Below are 20,257 nucleotides of genomic sequence, written 5' to 3'. Positions count from 1 at the left end.
GCTTGCTTTTCCAGAAAGTCTAAAGCTTTAGATAGTGAACATTTCTGTGCTAACATGTATGTGTTCCTAATGCCCTGAACCACAGAAATGTAGATCTAAAAATAGTGCACAGGGATTTTCAAGGAAACCTGCCTATAAAATCAAATCTAAGAACAACTAAAGGCTTCCACAGACCGCATGACTTCTTCACAGCAGAACTGGTCTCAAATAGCCCCCAAACAGGATGTCTGGCTACAGTTAGAAGAAATATGAGAACTGTGACTCACTCACACTCACACACTCACACACATACACTCACACACACATAGAAAAATGTCCAAGATGCACAAAGGTGTGAAAATCACTAATCAGTCAGCCCACTAATCACAAAACTATTTACCTTCAGCTACAGGGTGACAATCTATGTTGGTCCTTAAAAGACACCAAGTCACAACGGCTTTCTAGTAGGTAGACTGAAACAAATACAATCAAATTAAACTTCTGATTGAACTGCTGATTCGGAACTTAATGGCTTGATGGTACATGTACACATAGGAGGAAAAAAAACACGAAAGAGAACCTGGCTTTCTTTAGTGGAGCGACACTGCCTCTACCCCACCCTGAGCATATACAGTATTTTGAAGAATTCTCACTCTGTTTTACAGGAGGAACAAGCTGGGTCCTCCAGGTTCTCACATGTTACTATTTTCTGCCTCCCACTGAAAATGTGTCAGCCTCACGCACACTCTCTGGCTACATGGTGTGTGCATAATATTAAAAGGGAAAAAACCTAAAACGCCTACTAGACTAGTCACAAACAGAATTAATACTTCAGAATGGAATTTAAATCAGCCATCTGAAAGGGAGACTCCTAGATCCTGTTGCTATTTCTTGAATGCTTTTATAGGGTGTCATTTTTTTCCCACCCTGCCCTTTTCCTTTATTGAATTTTCATACAATGAGTTTGCTATGACCATCACCGGATGTAAGAACAACAACAAAAAGTTACAGCTGGATCCTGTATTGGCTTCAGCTGCAGCTAAAGTTAATTTCTTTAAAAAAAAAAAAAAAAAAGCCTTCAGGAAAGCGCTGAGGAATGGAAGACAGACTCATTCCAGAGAGTTCAAGTTTGTTCTGTAGCCAAGGATATAACGGCAAAGCATCTCTTTTGTATATTATAACTACAGTTTGTCTAAATTCTCCAATCCTATAGTTTATTTCATTATAAAACCCTGGCCAAATATGCAAATAAAATCTTTACTGTGAGGTGGAATGGTGGCACGTGCCTGTTATCCCAGCACTGGGGGAGGCAGAAGCAGGTGGATATCTGTAAGTTCAAGGCCAGCCTGGTCCAGGACAACCAGGGCTACACAGAGAAACACCGTCTTGAAACAAAACAAAATCTTTACTATGTTAAGCCAGACGGGTAATCACCTTCTTAAGGGTGTGGATCTAACAAACCATTGTGCACAGAGGTTCCAAGCTCACCCACACACATGGGCCACTGACATCTAAGCCATTTAGTCACTTCCTTGGTTACCAACTTGAATCACATTTACCACAAATAACACAAAAAAATAAATACAACTTTGACCTTGAATTAATAAGATTATTTTAACATATTTGTAATGAAAGTGGCATTAAAGAAACTAACATACATCTCTCTCTTGCTCATGTGCATAATCTAGTCTATACTATGCAAAGAATATTAGGCTATACTCATCAAAAAAAGTGGGAAAACTGAAAGAGACTAACTATATGATGTAAATCTTAATTAGAACCTAAATATGTAAGAAAAATGAATGGTGGAGCAGTGGCTGATCTTCTAGAGGACCCAGGTTAGAGTGCCAGCACCAACATGGCAATTCACAACGTCTGTAACTCCAGTCCCAAGGGATCCGACATCCTCTTCTGGCCTCTACGGGGACCAGGTACATATGTAGTACATAAATGAACATGCAGACACAACACCCATACACATAAAATGAATAAATAATGTTTAGAAAAAAAATAGTTTGAAAGACATCTTGAGAATAATCAGGGAAAACTGAATTTGGATGACCTGTGAAATACTATGGAGTTCCTCTCTCTCCCCCCCTCTCTCTCTCCCTCCCTCCCTCTCTCTCTCTCTCTCTCTCTCTCTCTCTCTCTCGTGTGTGTGTGTGTGTGTGTGTGTGTGTGTGTGTGTGACACAAAGTCTGACTCTGTCCCCCTGCCCAGGCTGGTCTAAAATGTACTAGAGTAGCACAGGCAGCACCCTGCTTCGGCCTCCCAAGTGCTGAGATCCCAAGTGTGAGCCCTGGTGCCCATCAGGAATCGCTGTTACTGTTTAGGTGGAACCACAGCTGTGGGTCTACAGAAGCATTCCCACAGCAAACCAAAGTATTTAAGGAGAAAACGTAATGGTGCTTGTAAGTTACTTTCATAATAGCTCCTACACACACACACACACACACACACACACACACACACCATTTAAGTTATATGAAAAGGAATAAAATGAACAAAAGTTCAGCAATTCGTGAAACTATAATTATTAAGAGGAGGAGACCATAAAATGAAATTTGACCAAACTGATTCTGAACTTAACTGCTCAATGTATTTATTGTACCATTCTTTCAAAAAATGTGTATTTGAATACTTTCAAAATACGAAGTTCGGAGAGAAAAACTACGCTAATTATATTGCCAATCATAAGGTTTTCCTGCAGGCTTAAAGCAGAGGCAGCTCCGGCTCACTCTGCTTGACCTGTGAACTGGGGCAGGCGAGGGCTCAAACATGAAGGGCTACACCCCTAGCCAAACCAAATTCCTTTCTACTCTACCAAAAGCCTTCACAGGTAAATTGGAAAAGTCAAAGAAATAAGTTTCTGAAGTAGAACTCGTGAAAAGACTTCTAAAATAAATAGTCTCCACCGCTCTTCAGAGGCAAGACCACAATAATCCATACTAGCTGACAGCAAGACAAGCAAGTTCAATTCTCCCCCACTGTGAAGGAGAAAGGCAGAGGCATGTGAAGGTCAACAGAGACGTAAGATCTAAACGCTAAACGCCAAGGCATTAATGGCGGCAGAGTCCCAGGGGGAGTCTTATGTTCTTTCCAGACTTAAAAAGAAAAATTAGTCATGTTCTGCTTGTCCAGCAACATTAGTAGGCATTTTATGAAACACAACTTGTACCCCCAGCAGCCAAATGAGGGTGGGACACGTATGTCCTACTTTGGACTCTGCTCCTCTAACTGCTGTCATCAGGAGTGAAGGCCATGGGACAAGGTCTGTGGAGCAAGAGACACAGTATGCAAAGAGCAGACGGAAGGAAAAGAAGGGCAGGTACCCACACACACTCTAATACCTACTTGACTTGTATGGAGCCTAGCCCCTATTTTAGGTGAAAAATAAAATAGCCAGGGTAACATGGCAAGAAACAAACTTTTAAAAAGCAGAAAGCACCAGGCGTGGTAGCACATGCCTGTAGTCACAGCACTCGGCACTGGGGGGATGGGAGGGAGGCAGGCAGATCTCTGTGAGTTTGAGATCAGCCTGTTCTGCAAAGAGAGTCTAAAAACAGCCAAGGCTACACAGAGGAATCCTGTCTCAGAAGCTGCCCCCCCCCCAAAAAAAAGCAGAAAGCAACACTTTAGAATCATGTTACTTTGGGAGGCACAGATAGCCCATGATTCCTGAGAATCATGGTTTGTCCCATGTGAAGATTCTCTTTCTATATGGCAATGAAAGGCATCATTTTCTTCTCAAATCATTCATGTTCTCAGAAATGCAGTATGTATTGAATTAAAAGTCTGCAATCACTCAGCCTCCCACACTTGGGATATACAGCCTTGTCATGTGAACAGGCCAAAGGTTTAAAAGCCGCTAAACCCTCTATTTTCCCATACTCCAACACAAGCAAAAATGAATTCATTTGTCTGATTTTTTCCTCAACTGAAAAAAAAAAAAGACTTAATCTAATTAGTGAAACTTGGCAAAAGGCATTCTTGATCATTTTTTTTATTTCCTCTCTGCTAAGAACTAAAAGGGAGACCTGTCTTCTCATAGAATGTTGTCAGTGACAGCACACTATTCCTTACTGCATTTAAAAAATATTTATGCTTGAAAGAATTGTAATCATAAAAGCCTGCCACATGCAACGATAAATATATTCTAAGCTTATAAAAAGATAATTTTGTTTATACATTTCATACAGAAGAACAAAGTGTTAATCTCAAAAAGAAAATATAACCTAGCTCAATTCTTAACAAGACAAATCTATATGATGAATTGAATACTTACAGAAAAGGAAGCTGCTTTTCTCTCTGCAATCTACAGCAGTGTGATCCTTGCTCAGTGAGAAAGAAGGAAACGTACAGCTGCCCACAGCCTCAGGCCAGTCACCTCTGGCTCTTAGAAACAACACCTCTTCCTGGCCACTCTAATAAGGAATTTATTGCCCTATGTGACAGGAAGTATAGAGACAGTGATGCTACAAGGGGGAAAGTCAGCAAAATCCATCATCCAAAAGTGTATGGGCTTAGAACTCAATGGGCATAAAAGACACCATGCCTAGAATCTGGCTTGCATCACGGCTCAATAAAGCCCAGTGTGAGACTTCATTTTATATAGCCTCCTATAGTTATTTAACACAGGAACCCCCCTCAAGAAACCCCTCTACCAATCGCCCTTCAGGCTGGCCCTCCTCCCTGGGAACTGGTGATAAGGAGAGGGAGCCTACCCACACTATCAGACTGTGGTGATGAAGACCCTATCCCCTGTGGGAAGACAGCTTCTGTAAACTCCCTGGTTCTGCACACAAGGAAGACGGTGGACTTATGAGAGCACAGCAACACAGCAGCGATCCCAAGCTACACAGTAACAGGGAACAGAGGAATCAACAGGCTGCTCAAGCCTCCTCTCATGATCCCACGGTTTCAAATAACAGAGCACTATTTAGGTATTGCTTTATAGAAAAGAAAAAAAATTACTTAATTCCATCAGCCACCCTATTATTTAAATCAACTCTAGAAATAGCTAAATAGTTACTGCTTTAATGAACCCTCATATTATCAAATTGTGGTTTTTAAAGAACCTCCAGAATGTGAAATAATAAATGCAACCCAGATGTTCACCGAAAAAAAGAAAGAAAACAAGACTGTTTTTACTTCATAGCAACCAAATAGGTCAACCCATTTCCTCCTTCCGAGAATCCTCAAGGGACCGCACGCGCCACTCCAAGAGCATGGGTTTCATATGCATCTGTGCACAGAAATAGGAAGCGGCGCTGTCCAAAGTAAACGGGGAATAGTGTATGTTCCCATGAAAATGAAGCAGAAACTACTAGAGAACAGTAAGACTGCTTTCTCTCTGCTGCCAAACGTCTGAACAAAAATGGGGGAAGGGGAATCAGTAACGACTTTTCAGTCATCATCAAAATGCTTAGTTTATAGTAAACTGTTCATTTTACATATCAATTACAGGAGTAAGTTTGTCCAAAAAAAAAAAAAAAAAAGAGAGGCCAGCTCCCGACAACAGCCCAGCTGAGAGCTTTCAGCAGGAGTTTCACTGTCCCTTATTTGAACAGAGCTCCTAGTGACTTACTAGAACTGAGGCAGCCGAGAAAGTCAATTTACTCTGTGAAAGTAAATTATAGAACCATCTTGGCCAACTGAGTTGACGGGAGTGAGTCTCTCCTAATATTTACATAGGGCTGAAAGACATTTATCCGAACTAAAACAGCTACCGGACTGTGTCCAGGCAGAGTATGTAACTTTTCTGAATCCCAGAATCTATCCTATCATGCCATTTGAGAGCCAGACATCAGCTATAAAGTTTAAGAGCACAGTTAATTTCAAAAGTCAGATGGAGACAAGAAGTATTTTCTACACTTACTTAAATCATTTACTGTTTTCCCAAAAGGTCAAAATATTTTATGTACCTTCAGCAGACATTAGTGTAGATTGATAAAGTCTACTTTAATTTTTTTTTTTTTTTTTTTTTTTTTTTTTACTTTAAAAGAGCTGGAGAGATGGCTCAGCAGTTAAGTGCACTAACTGCTTTTGCAAAGGGTCAAAGTTCAGATCCCAATAGCTATCAGGAACTGTAGTGGCTCACAATTGCCTTGTAACTCTAGCTCCCAGACAGCTAACACCCCCTCCTGGCCTATGCCAAAACTTTCTCTCTGTGTCTCTCTCCCCATCTCTGTCTCTCTGTCTCTGTCTCTGTCTCTGTCTCTGTCTCTCTCTCTCTCTCTCTCTCTCTCTCACTTGCAAGCACGAAGGCACACATGCATGCAAACCCCTACCTTTCCTTCCCTCAGCTCTGACCTCTCTGGTCCCCTCTATGCTACTCACTACAAGGCTTCCATTTCAACAGCAGATCCAAACAGCCAAAACCTGCCTACCTAACAACCAGAGCTGATTTCCAAGACACACATGGTGAAGAGACCTACCACCACTCCCTAAACACACACACACACACACACACACACACACACGGACAGACACAGAGTGTGTGTGTTTTAAATAATGAAACACAAAAAAAAACCTACTCTCAGATAGACACATAACAACCCAGAAGACATATCTAATTGCATGTAATCAGAGTTCCAGGAGAAGGACTCAATGAAGAGACAATGACCAAGAAGTCTGCTCATCTCATTTAAGATCAAGCCCTGGCATGGCCCTACCAGAAAGAAGAACAGTGGCAGCGAGTTATCCCAAGCAGAGCAGAGTAGAGGTCGACCTCCGGGCCAGCACAGCGGAAAGGTGAACAGGAAGACGGCGGAAAGGGGAACTGGAAAAAGAGACATACTAGCTTCAAAGGAGCGGTGAGACTCAGTGACTTCTCCACAAAGGCACCGGCAGCCCGTGGTAAAGGGTGAAATGGTCCTGTCCCAGCGCCTGGAGAATGAACTTGGTAATCTACAACTGCACACTCAGTGAAAACAGCCTGTGAAGGTGGAGAAGGCCAAGACATTTTTTGACAAAACAAACACATGAACCCTCTCTTCTGCTCTGTAAGCCTACAAACATAAGCTAAAAAGCCAGTCATCTTCAACTCTGCGGTTCCTGCAACTGCTAACCCCTCCAAGCTGTCAGTGTCCATGTGAACCTTTAAGACACATTTCACTGCTAGAAAAGCAACAAGAGTCACAGCTATGGGGCTAGAGCAATGGATGATCTTCCAGGGGTCCTAGGTTCAATTCCCTGCACTCACACAGAGGCTCACAACCATCTATAATGGGACTCAACACTTTCTTCTGTTGTGCAGATAAACATCCAGACGAACACTCAGAAAGAAGGAAGGAAGGGAGGAAGGAAAAAGAAAGAAAGAAAGAAAGAAAGAAAGAGAGAGAGAGAGAGAGAGAGAGAGAGAGAGAAAGGCACAGCAGTGTATCATATTCCTGAAACAGGCTGGCATTTAAGAGCCTGAACACGAGTGTGGATTAACATGCTGAGGCTACTGGGAAATCAGAGTAGCACCCACAAGCTCCTAACGAGAAGGCAGTCTGCTGGAATCTAGGAAAACCGAAAGCAGGCCCAAAACCAGCAACTGTGATGTCAACGCAGACCCAGCAACAACAGACCCAGAGAGCCTCACTGGCTTATGAGAAGACACATGCTCGCAGAGCTCGGCTCAGAGTTGTCTGTAACCACATCAATAGAAAAGCAACATGTCAGAGTTCAACACAGGACAAGACAGAATGTGAGAGAAACTAACAAAACAAGAGTCTGTACCATGTGCGCGGGTCATCGTACATTTACGTGCAAGCTGCCAAGCATCCATACGGTTGACACTAGTTTTAGCATTAAAAAGGAGACTTACACAAATACAAACCTATGTCCAAGCGTGAAAAACATACCACAGAGCCCCACAGCAAATTTTAATGGCTACCTTTAACCATCTGACTAATAGAGAATAGGACCAGAGAGCTTGCTACACAACTGTAACCACAACTGACTTGAAAATACTTGAGACCTGATGAAGTGCCTGCTGCACAAGACTGAGGACCTCCCATTGAGACCCCAGGCTGGGCACGACGCTACATGTGGGCAGGCCTGGTGCTGGGCAGTCAGAGACAGGCAAGCCCCAGGAGCTCAACAGCCAACCGGTGAGCCCTGGGTTCTGTGAGCAGTTTTCTCAATAACAGCAGGGGCTGGAGAGATGGCTCAGACATGAAAAACGCTGGCTGCTCTTCCAGAGGACCTAGGTTCAATTGCCAGCACCCACATGGTGGCTCACAACTCCAGTCCCAGGTGAAGTAGCATCCTCTACTGGCCTGGGTGGGCACTGCATGTATTATGGTACACAGATACACACTAATGTAAACACAAATATGAAATAAAAATAAATGTTTAAAGGGTAAAGTGGAGAGCCTTTGTATAGTTCTTTCCTTTTATTGAAATTGATTTATTATTATTATATTCTTTATTCTCTTTACATCCTTGTTGTAACCCCATCCTTTCTATCCTCTCCCTCTCCTTCCCTCTTTTTTTTTTAATGTAGGTCTGTGTGTGTATGTGTGTGTATGTGAGAAAGAGAGACAGAGAATCAGACATCAGCCTCTGACCTCTACATACAGACATGCATATGCACCATATCCAAATAAATAAATAATTTTACTGAGGACCTGATTTACACAGATGCACAGAGCTGTATTTTAGATCTTAAAGACATAGCAGCAAATAATATTTCTTCATACATACATCCTATACCCCTTTTCACTTTATTTATTTATTTGGTTTTTCAAGTTTCTCTGCGTAGCCTTGGCTGTCCTGGACTCACTTTGTAGACCAGGTTGGCCTCGAACTTACAGAGATCTGCCCGCCTCTGCCTCCTGGAGTACTGGGACTACAGGCGTAAGCCACCACACCCAGCCAGAATTTATATTCCATGACAGAAGTACAACATAAACAAATGCATGAAGAACTAAGAGAGATAGAACCAGAAGAGGTAAACTAAGAAAAGGGGGAGACTGACACTGGGGTGACGTTTCAAATAGGGTCCTGAAGGAGATCTCAGGGGCAAGGAGATATTGCATTCCTAAAATCCTGAATGAAATCAGCAAGGCACCAGGTGCAGCTAAGGGAAAGGTCCTGAGGCAGCGGTGTACCTGGCAAAGAGACCCGGAAGTGTAACTGGAGTGAAATGAAAAGGTAGCTGGAGAATGCTGAGATGGATCAGCAGCTAAGAGCACTTGTGGTTCTTGCAGACCCGAGTTCAGTTCCCAGCACCCAGGTCAGGAGGCTCACTCTACTTACAGGAGATCTAACACTTTCTTCTGACCTCTTCAGATCCACAGACAGACAGACACACACGGACACATAAATTTAAAAAAAAAAATTTTTTTTTAAAGAGCTGGACTATACGGGGCCAGATGTGGTGGCAAACGCCTTTAATCCCAGTACTTGGCAGGCAGAGGCAGGCAGGTCTCTCTGAGTTCAAGGACAACCTGGGATGTACAGTGAGAACTTGTCTCAAAAACAAAACAAAAAACCAACCTAAAAGGGGTTAAGGAGAACAAATGGATTTCTTATTTAGTATATATTGAAGTTTATAAATTAGTGTATACATATGTATATATTCATACATATATATAGTAAAGGGTTGGTAAAGCGGGGAGGAGGAAGATTTCTGACAGTGCTGTGGCCCACAGAGCCTGGGCATCCTTTCTGAAGCTGCCCCTTTGACAGACAGAGCCTTAGCCCCCTGGAGGCCGGGGCCATGGCAAGGTGTGCAGGCAGGGGTCCTGTTAAGGGCAGGGCAGGGCAAGGCAGACTGTGAGTGGTGGGAATGCTCTGGTTGCAGCATAAACAGAGCTGCCGAGGGCTTGGGCGGGGAAGGGTGTCTGAAAGCTAAGGCAGAGGGACGATAGCGCCCTACAGTCTGGCTGGAGCAACCAGAAGGATGACAGTGCTGAACACGGAGACGGAGGGCCAGCGTCTGCCACACAGAAACATGGAGGGCTTATCTGCAGTGACACCTACAGTCACTCCACTACTGTCAAAGGCTGTAATACTAATTCTGAGCAATGGCAACATCATGTATGCTTGCTGGTTTGGCCTGGAACTCAGAGACCCGCCCGCCTCTGCCTCTAGGGCACTGCCACACTGTTTTTGTATGGCGATAACTCACACATATCTTTCATCCCCTTTCACCAGCATGTCCCTGCAGCAGCAAGCTAGTGTAACTATCACTGGGACCATGACAACGCCTCCCTGTGGACCCCACACCATCAATCTTCTTCCAGCCCATTCTTCACCGGGAACCCAGAGAACCTTTCTTAAAAAGGCAAGGTGGCAATGGTCAAGAATACGGACTCAGGCCTGGTGGTGGTGGCACACGACTTAAATCCCAGCACTCAGGAGGCAGAGGCAAGTGGATCTCTATGAGCTCAAGGCCAGCCTAATCTACAGAGGAAGTTCCAGGACAAGCATAGCTACGCAGAGAAGCCCTGTCTCAAACAAAACAAAACAAAAAACAGAATATAGAAAAACAACACAGATAAAAGTCATGGAGCCACAACTTACCAGCTGTGAAATCTGAAGCAAACTATTTAGCTTTCTTTCTACCCCCATTTTTCTATCTGTAGAAATATCTGGTAATATTTGCCAGAGTGAATAAATTAAGATATGTAAACCTCAGGAGACAGGACTTGACAACGAATATTATCTAAACATTAGATAAAATTACTGAAAGATAATCTAATGTTGTTGTCCTGTTTCAAATAGGCTTCCTGCACTGTGAGTAAAATCTGTTGCCTGTTGCTCTGAGCCACACACTGGGCTCTGCCAGCATCACCAACCCCACAGGCTGCCCCTGAAGGAGTCCTTCCTCCACGAGGCCAAGGGCTTTCTCCCACCTCCCCGTCACTTCCATGCTCCACCTCTACCACCCTCCTTGTCACCTCTTGATCTCTTTCAACATATTTAGAATAATTTTCCATTCTCTTGGAAATAAATCTATTTGCCTTTTTTTAATTTAATTTTTATTTTATGTGTATTGGGATGAAGGTGTCAGATCAGACAGTTGTGAGCTGCTATGTGGGTGCTGGGAATTGAACCCAGGTCCTTTGGAAGAGCAGACAGTGCTCTTAACCACTGAGCCATCTCTCCAGCCCCTCTATTTACCTTTTTATATCTGTTTCTCCGTGCAAGCAGCAGGTTCCATGAACACAGGAAATTCACTGCTTTACTCATGATGACAGCCCTTGTGCCATGCATAGGGGCTGTCTCAATATCTGAATTACTGCCAGAACATGCTCAATGCATAGTCTGAAAGCACCTATGCCATTCATTTCTTAAGCTTCTCAAAAGCAGGCTGGTGATAATTTCCTATAAATACAAAGAGTGCATGCTGGGAACACTTGGTATTATATTTAATAAATAGTTTATCTTATGTAAATATTCTCAAAAAATAAAGTTTTGAGCTATAAATCTTTTTTGTAAAAGGGGGTATTTTCCTTTGTCTCATAGGGGTAGGTGTGTGCTTCTTTGTTTTGTTTGGGGTTTTGTTTTTGTTTTATTTTTGATACAGAGTCTCTTCATATAGACCTGGCTCTCCTGGAACTCATTTTGTAGATAAGGCTGACCTCAAACTCATAGAAATCCACCTGCCTCTGCTTTATGTACTGGGATTAAAGGTGTACTCCACCACAGCAGACTTTGTAGAGATAGAGTTTTTTATTGTTGTTGTTGTTTGTTTTAAAAAGGGTTTATTCTGTAGCCCACACAGTCCTTAGGACCCACTACGTAGTTCAGGCTGGACTTAAACTCACTGCAAGTCCCCTGCCTCAACCTTCAAGCACAGGGATTATAGGCATTCACTGTTCCAAACAAACAAAAGAAAAAAAAAAAAAAAGGTGTTTTCTGACTAGCACAGCATAATCTTTTTCCCTAAAACTTGTTTTCTAATTTTAGCAAGGTGAAGACAGACTTATTTCAGCTTTATCCAATTTCAAGAAATAAAAAGGCAGCGAATGAAACATTTCCTCCCAACTTAAATTCATCAACTTCTCTGAACAGGTGATCATTGTTCTTAGTTCCTTGTTTAACCTTCCAGAAAAATGTTCTTTCCTATACATGCACTTCCCTAAAAAAAAAAAAAAAAAGAAAGAAAGAAGCGCACAATGCATATTTTCCTACTTTGCTTTTGTAACTTAACAAAACTTCATGGAGGTCTTTCTGTATCTACGCAGCTGCCTTTTCCTCAACTGTGTAACTTTAGTCACTATCCCTTACATTAGTGTTTATTCTCCCAAGTCTCCTGCTGTTGGAGATTGATGGCAAATGAATAATCTTTTGTCCTTATTGCCCACACAAGTACAAATGCATCCCCATGTTGCATGCCTAGAACTGCATTGTTGGTCTAAGGACTCAGAGTGTGATTTTAAAAGCTACTGCCTAGTGCTGCAGTAGTCAGAGTCTAAACGGGAAAACAGCCATCTCTTTAAGGCTCTAAAGTAGAGGGAAATTGGCCTAGGGAATTGGTTACACATGTGACAGAAAAACAGGAAACAGTAAGGCAACCCAGAGACCAGGAAGAGTCACAAGCTTGCCCTTCTGTTAGAAGGCTGAAGGCAGAAGATATTTTCAGGGCTTGGAGGCTGGGAAGGACAGAGGCTAGGGAAGCAGAGACTCCATGGCAGAAGGAGCCTAAAGGGGGAGCAGCGGCAGAGAAACTGCCTGAGGCAGGACAGCTATGAGAGAACCTGGTTTCTTTCTGCCTCCAATCTCCCCAAAAACTCCCACTGGCCAAACCCAGCCCTGAAAGACCACTCCCCCAGTCTGGGAAATACACCTGCAGGAGGAAGTCCCTCCCCAAGGGAAGGGTAAGAAACAGATCTCAGCCAACAGGACCCAGGCTACGTTAAACCTTGAGAGCCGTGACTAATCGGCAGTGCTGGCAGCAAAGGCTAAAATGACCCTGCCAACACTGTCTTCACACTTGAGGCTTAGCACCTGTCTGCCGGGGAAGGCAAGATCTCAGCCTGGCTTTACTTTCATGTCTGAGTACCCTGGGCTTCAGAGCACTTGAGTACAAACTTCACCCGCATCAACACAGAAGGGAGTGCTGGGCACAGCTCATGCCCATCACTTCATCTGCCCCAGTGGCACATTCAAAAATCAGGTGGTGGCAAGGAGCCAAACTAGCCAGGAACTTTTTAAAGTAGCAGCCTACTTCAAGAACTGTTCTAGAAAATCTGAAAGGCACCAAGAGCCAAAGGAAGCAAAAATACCTTAACTACAGTCTGCACACGTTACAAAGAACAATGTGTTCTTGTAATCTTATACCCCCACTTGCTCCTCCTTGTAACCGCCTTCCAGCCATTCATGCGCCATCCTTTCCTTATCTTGCATTGCAAAGAACAAATAATTGAAGCCTGGACAAAAAGTTCAATTATAAAAACTGCAACTGGAATCAACTTCTGAAGTCCTTTTTACCTGACCAACACACTAACAATAAAAAGCTCTTTTAAATTGTCTTTGGCCTCTGCTATAACTACGATTGGAATAAATTTAACTTTTATCTTCTAGACAAGCTGAAACTGAGTTCCCAGATGCAGAGCAAACGTCTCTCCTATACTCTAATGATCTGCCCAATACTGCTATGCTTTGTAACTGCCTGGCAACTGAAACAGTTTTATCAAAGGGCTGAGGGTTTTTTTAAGTTCTTTTTTTTTAGAGAAAATGAGGTGTTTTTTGTTTTTTGTTTTTTGATGGAAATGGAATTACTACAAGGAAATGTATGATAACCTCAAACCTCCATGGATCAAGAGTTATACAGAAGCCATTAAGTTCATACTCACATTTCAAAACTGTGAAACTAAAATTAAATACTCTAAGATTGCCAAAAGTCTGTAAGTCTCTTTTCACAATGTAAGGAGGAAAGATATTTGATAAGCTGGGTCAATAAAAGTTTAAAAGTTGTTTTCTATCACCTAGCACACTGGCATTTCAGTAGAAAAATCAACAAATCTCTTCGTTACTGAATGTTGCAGGAAGGTGAATTAAACAACACTGGACGTTTCAAATATCCACATCTTTTATAAGCTGAGGGTTTTTTTTTTTTTTCAAATTTGAAAGCAATGCATGTTATCCTTATTCAAGAAACCTGAAAAATATAAGAGAAAAATCCATGATACCAGTGTTTGCACTGTTTAGACCAGAATGTATAAAATAACTTCTTATTCTTTTTAATTCTTATAGTTTTTAAGTGTGTGTGTGTGTGTGTGTGTGTGTGTGTGCAAGCTTGTTGCAACTTGCCTATGGAGGTCAGAAGACACCTTGTGGGCGTCAGTTCTCTCCTTCCACCACACAGCTCCTGAAGTCTCTGGCCGTCAGGCTGTCTTGACAGCAGGCCCCTTAATTATTTCTAATGTCTCCTTGAAGCAGTCTTACCTGACAGGCATTACTGTTTCTAATTTTTTCAACTTTTTCCCATGGAATGCAGCATCTTTTTTTTTTTTTTTTAATTTTAAGAGTGTTTCTCTGGGATACAGTCCCAGAGGAGATATTAATAGTCCAGAGGTAGTTTTAAGCCTTTTGATATTTAATATCATGCTTTATTGTAATTCTCCAATTCTATGCACTGCTGAAACACACATCTGCTTCTGAGTTTTTCCCTCCGTATCTGCTCGTACCTTCACATCTTTCACATTTGTTGACTCACAGAACCTGGAGGACTTACAAGGCAATCGCCAACACAGGTAGCTCCCTGGTTCCAATGACAAATTGCCACTGTCTTTTCTAAACTACTGCGGTCAGGCTGTGATACAGGCGAAAGGCAAGGCATCCGCAGGGATGCAGCGTCTCAAACCGGCAGCTGGTACGTAGGAGGGTTTGCAACTGGGCTCTTTCTTTTCATAAACAAAACACCCACTCGGTGCCACGGTGCTACCCCTGGCTTTTACTATGAGAACTGAACTTGGCAAATGCCACGAGGAGTGCCAACTTCCTACCAGCCCAGCCACCTCATTTCTTTCACAGAGGAAAAAAAAAAAAATCTGAAAAGCTGTGGAATTCTAGAAGGCACCTTGATTAGCCACTCCACCAGGAAGTCTTCAACGCTGCTGGTTCTTACAGGCAGCTGCTCCAGCAGACTGTAATTAAGACTTTCTTTTCCCCTAAACACTCCCTTATTACATGGAATTCTGATCATTCTGTCAGCAAAAAGGAAGATCGTTACTCAAAGTCCAGACAGCTTCAACTTGGGGTGTTTGGTTTAAAATGATGGGTACTTAACCCTTTGCTTTCTCAATCAACGATCCACTCCACTATTGTTTGGGAAACCAAATCCACAGGACAACACAACAGCAATTTGTATTCCATTGGGTAGTTTGCAGCCAACACCACATTTGCGGCAGGATGGAACGCAAAGTCAGGCACACACGCCTAAGCTGATAACCCGCCTCTGGAAGGGTGTGTGTCAGAAGCACCCGTCCTGCAGTCTCCCAGCCTCGCTGGCTGTGGCTCTGCGTTCCCTCCCTCGGCTTTAGAGCGATCCCACCTGATCCCTTTAATTTCTTAATTATATTTTCCTTTTGCTTGTGTCGGGGATCAAGCCCAGAGCTTTGGGCATGTAAGACAAGGATTCTATCATTGGGCTGTTTATCCTCCTCTTTATTTTCACCCCCCACCCCTTCCTCTGTGGCATTTTTTTCAATTTGATAAAAATGCATGCTCAGACCTGGACTCGAGCTGCCTGTCTGTCCAACGTGTCGTTTAAGCCATTCCCAGCGAACACTTCTGATCTAAAAGCCAGAGACGTGGTCATGATTGCCAGCCTTCCTCCTCTCCCCCGATGGACCGGACCCCCTCCCAGACGTCCAAATTGAAAACTTTCCCCTCCCACGGGCTCCAGACACCTGAGGAGAGCTGAAAAGGAGAGGGGCCCGTCCGAAACAGCTGGACTAGGGAGGGCGTGGACGCCCTTGGCAGTGAGACGCCGGGAAGGTCGCCCCGCAATGTGGCCTCATCTCGGAACGGCGACCTGGAGCTGCGCCGCTGGGATCCCGGCCTCGAACCCGCGACCCGCGACCGCGCCGGGCGACGACCCCGCGGTCCCCGACACGTCCTCTCGCCGGCGCTGCGAAGCCCGCGTCCCGGCCTCGCCCCGCGCGCCTCCCCACGGTCGCCGGCAGCGCGCCCCAGCCCCGGCCCCGCGCCTCGAGCCCGGGCTCTCGGCAGCGCGACCCCCGGCCTCAGGGCCGCCCGGCGAGCCGGCCACACCTCCATCACTCACCGCTGCCGCCCTCGCCGCCGCCGCCTTCGTCCATCTTGAGGCCGCTCCCCGCCAGCCGGCGAGCCCGGAGCCGGCGGGAGCGACTGGGCTGGGAGCCGGGACGAGGAGAGGCGGCCGCGGAGAGAACTGAGGAGCTGCTCGGCGAGCGCGGCCCGGGTCGCGGCCGGGCCTCCTCGGAGGGCCGGGCGGGGCCTCCCTGCTCCGGCGCCGTCACGTGACTCTGGCCACGCCCCGTCTTGGCTGTGTGGGCGGGGCCTCGGCGCCGAGCGGCCCCGCCCCCAGGCCCCGCCCGGCCTTGCAGTCGCCGCAGTAGCTGCCAGCCCCGAGACTTGGATCCTGCAGCGCGGCAGCCTGCCACCGACCTCGCGTCTCCCACTCTAGAGCATCCTGGAGACTCAGCCCTGCCGATCGGGAGCGCTGGGAAGCCGAACTCTGCAAAACCAGGCGGCTAGGGTTGCTACTCGCACGAGCACGGACTGGGAAAACAACTAGAAGCAAGGCATGACTGGCTCAACTGCCCCCTCCCCACTTAAAGGAAAGAACTGACTCTGTAAAGTTGTGCTGTGACCTCAGCGTGCGTGGCCGTCCACACGTTACATACACACGGCAATGACTGTGTGAGGGGAGAGTTCTTCTGTTGAGAGGAGCTTAACTGTGTTGAAGAGGACCGAGTTTGGTTCCCAGCACCCACATGCGGAGGCTGAGAACCCTCCTAACTCCAGCTCCAAAAAGGATCCGATACTTCTTGGCGCCTGCACCCAAATGCACATATCCACACACAGACATATTAAAAACCTAAAAACACATAAAAAGAAAATAATAAAGAGCAGGAGAGAGAGCTCAGCTCGGAGACTGAGAACGCTGGCTGATTTCCAGAGCATCTGGGCACGATTCCTAGCTCCTGCATGGCTGCACACAGTCGCCTGTAACTCCAGCTCCAGGGTATCTGGCACAGTCCTCTTACCTCCACAGGCTCCAGGCATGCTTGTGGTGCACATGTATATGTGCGAGCAAAGCATCATACACATAAAAATAACATCACGTTTCTGAGGTAGGGTTTCTCTGTGTAGCCCTCGATGTCCTGGAACTCTCTCTCTCTCTCTCTCTCTCTCTCTCTCTCTCTCTCTCTCTCTCAGAGATCCGCCTGCCTCTGAATCCCGAATGCTGAAATTAAAAGCGTGAGCCACGATGCCCGGCTAAATAAACATTTCTTTTTAAAGTACTTATGTAAAAAAAAAAAAAATTTAAATCGGGTGTGCCGGTGAATACCTTTGATCACAGCAGACAGATCTCTATGAATTCAACGTGAGCTTGGTCTACATAGTGAGCTCCAGGTTAGCCAGAGCCACCTAGTGAGACCCTGTCTAGAATAATAGTAAAAACAATAACAATAATCTGAAAATGAAGCCACCGAGAAGTCAGCCTCTTCCCACCCCCACCTCCACCCTTCTTCACCCTCAGGATGTTAGGGTAATTCCAGCCTTTTATCCTTTGGCTGTATGATAATAATGGAGTCTCATTCTTCCTGCGGATTGGATGCATTTTAAAATTAACAAAGAATTAGGTTTGTAAATGAATGCAGTTATGACGCTGAACCCTAATCCCAGTCTAGCACAGCTGGGGCAGAGCTCTCGGAGAGCATTATTCTAGGGGTTGGCCAGTCTGGCGTCAGATGCCCTTGGAGTTGAGCTTTAGTCTCCCTTGGACTGCTGCCAGCTGCCCTGGATTTATGAGGCAGTAGGAGCTCTGAATTCAATTTCCCGTGGGCACAGCCCAGGGCTGGGCAGACGGCCTCAGTTCGCCCCTGTTCCAAATCTATGGCTTGCTTTTCTCATTTTGTATGTCTCCTTTCCAGTAACCTCTCCTCAGCACTGAATGTGGGCCCTTCCCAAGCCTTTCTGATCGAATTAAATTGCATTAAAGAAAAGCAAACATTGTAAAGAAGGAGATAGTTCATCTGTAATAAAATTTTCCAGCAACTGTTTTATATTTACAAATTGCCCATTGAATCAAAGGATACTTCCCCCATCATCTATCTATCAAAGCAGACAGCTTCGCCTTTTTGCTCAAGGTTAGAGGATGATTTCAAAGAGTCCAACTTCCTGATAACCTCAAGAATTATAACACCGGATATTCTGGTACTTCCTAAACCATAAGGTATGCTTCTGCGAGTTGATAAGAGATTTAGCGGTTTGTGACAGAGATTCCTAGAGAAGTGATCTGGGAGTCAAGAGATGTAGGTTCAAGTCCTAGTGAACAAGAATGTGACTTCCTGATCCTGTTCCTGTCAGTGTGGTTATCTCAAGATAACAGCTTCATATCTGAGAAAAACGGCAGCACTCTTTGAACATGGGGATGTGCTACGGCGCAGCTTTGGACTCAGATGTCATCAATTCTAAATGCTTTTCAATATTAATCCCCAGGCTGGTGAAATGGCTCAGCGGGGAGAGGGGTTTGCTACCAAGCCTGGCCACATGAATCTAATCCCCGGGATCCACAGGGTGAGAGGACTGACTCTAGCAAGTTGTCCTCTGACTTCCACATGTACTCCATGCACATGTGCACTCACACAAACACACATGCACACACACAGTAATATTGCAATCTAAGATATATATTAATATTACTTCCTAATGCTTCCATGTCTTAGCGTGGTCTGTAGGTACTCCTCTCACAGTCCAGATCTAAAAATCTGCTTCTGATATCCATCCAGTCCAATTCCATTAGCATAATGCATGCACAGGGTATCTGTAAGCACTGTGTGTTACCCTTGTGGGTTAGCCTGAGCCCCCATTTTGACAAAGCCTGAAAGAATGTTGAGAGAAAAGATGGCTCAGTGTGCCAGGTGCTGATGGTGCTTGACTTTGATCCCAACCCTTGGAAGGCAGAGGCCGGAGGATCCCTGAGTTCAAGGCCAGCCTGGTCTACAGAGCGAGTTCCAGGACAGTCAAGGCTACACAGAGAAACCTTATCAAAAAAAAAAAAAAGGACATTGAGAGAATAAAAAGGCTTAGGGTATTGTTTCTGCCATTTATTAAAGAACTTAAAAGACTTCAAGATCTTCAAATTTCACAGGCATTAATAGCAGGAAAAAGAGATTTTTTTTTTAAAAGTGCCATTTTCTGGTATTTCAAAAAGATCTGCTGTGCCTTCTTATAGGGACAATCAACTCTCTCATTCGCCACTAAGACACTCAGTTGTGGCTAGTTTTGAGTGGCTTTCTCAGATGTTAAAAAAGCTTTTATTACATTTATTTATTTGTAGGGGGCAACGCGCATATGCCATGCCTGGGTGTGAAGTCAGGGAACAATTGCAGGAACCATGGGATTAAACCTGGGGCTAAACGCACGCTGTTAAGCTTGATGGCAGGTGCCTTCAACACTGAGCCAGCCACAGTACTGAAACTGTTCTAAATAAATTTGTAAGTAGAAGACTCTTATGAGAAGACATGCTCCAAGATAATTGTATTAAACACAGTTATTACATTGTTGCAATTACTGGGTTAGAAAAGAGATACAGGTCCCACTCGATTTTTTTACATTTCTTAATTGTGTATGTGTAAGGGCACACATGTGGCTGTCGTATGGAAGGCAGAGGACAACTTTCAAGAGTTGATTCCCTCTCTCCACCATGTGGGTCCTGGGGAGTCACACTCAAACCCTCGTCCTGGGGCTAGAACTCAGGTCCTTCGCCATGGCAGCAGGCACCTTTAGCCACCGAGCTACCGTACAGGCTCCTTAGGCACCTCCTACATTCCGGTCCCTGGTCTAGGTGCTCAGAACACAAAGATGATTAAGATTCAGCTTTTGTCTTCCTGGGATTGATGGACTAGAAGGGATAGAGTCATCAAGGAAGTAATTACATTGTCACCCGTCCCGGCTGCCCCCCCCCCCCCGCCACACACACACACACACACACACACACACACACACACACACACACACGGTGGTTCAAGGGATGGAACCCAGGGCAGGTGCTAAGGGCTCGCTGTACCCATTTTAACTCTGATGCCCTCTCTATCTATAGCTATCCCTGTGTTTGCCTGTG

General features: G+C 44.8%; 1 protein-coding gene across 1 annotated transcript in view; it reads right to left on the bottom strand.

Moving 5' to 3' along the window:
- Positions 1 to 16,391, bottom strand: part of Cyth3 (cytohesin 3) — a 97,962-nt gene extending 81,571 nt beyond the window's left edge. The window contains exon 1 of the mRNA XM_021651763.2: positions 16,211 to 16,391. Within this exon, the coding sequence (XP_021507438.2) occupies positions 16,211 to 16,244 (34 nt within the window). The 5' untranslated portion in view covers positions 16,245 to 16,391. The remainder of the gene's footprint in view (positions 1 to 16,210) is intronic.
- Between the last annotated feature and the right edge of the window lie 3,866 nt (positions 16,392 to 20,257).

The sequence above is a fragment of the Meriones unguiculatus genome, chromosome 15, assembly GCF_030254825.1.
Source record: "Meriones unguiculatus strain TT.TT164.6M chromosome 15, Bangor_MerUng_6.1, whole genome shotgun sequence".
NCBI lineage: Eukaryota > Metazoa > Chordata > Mammalia > Rodentia > Muridae > Meriones > Meriones unguiculatus.
This window is presented reverse-complemented; position numbering and strand designations above follow the sequence as displayed.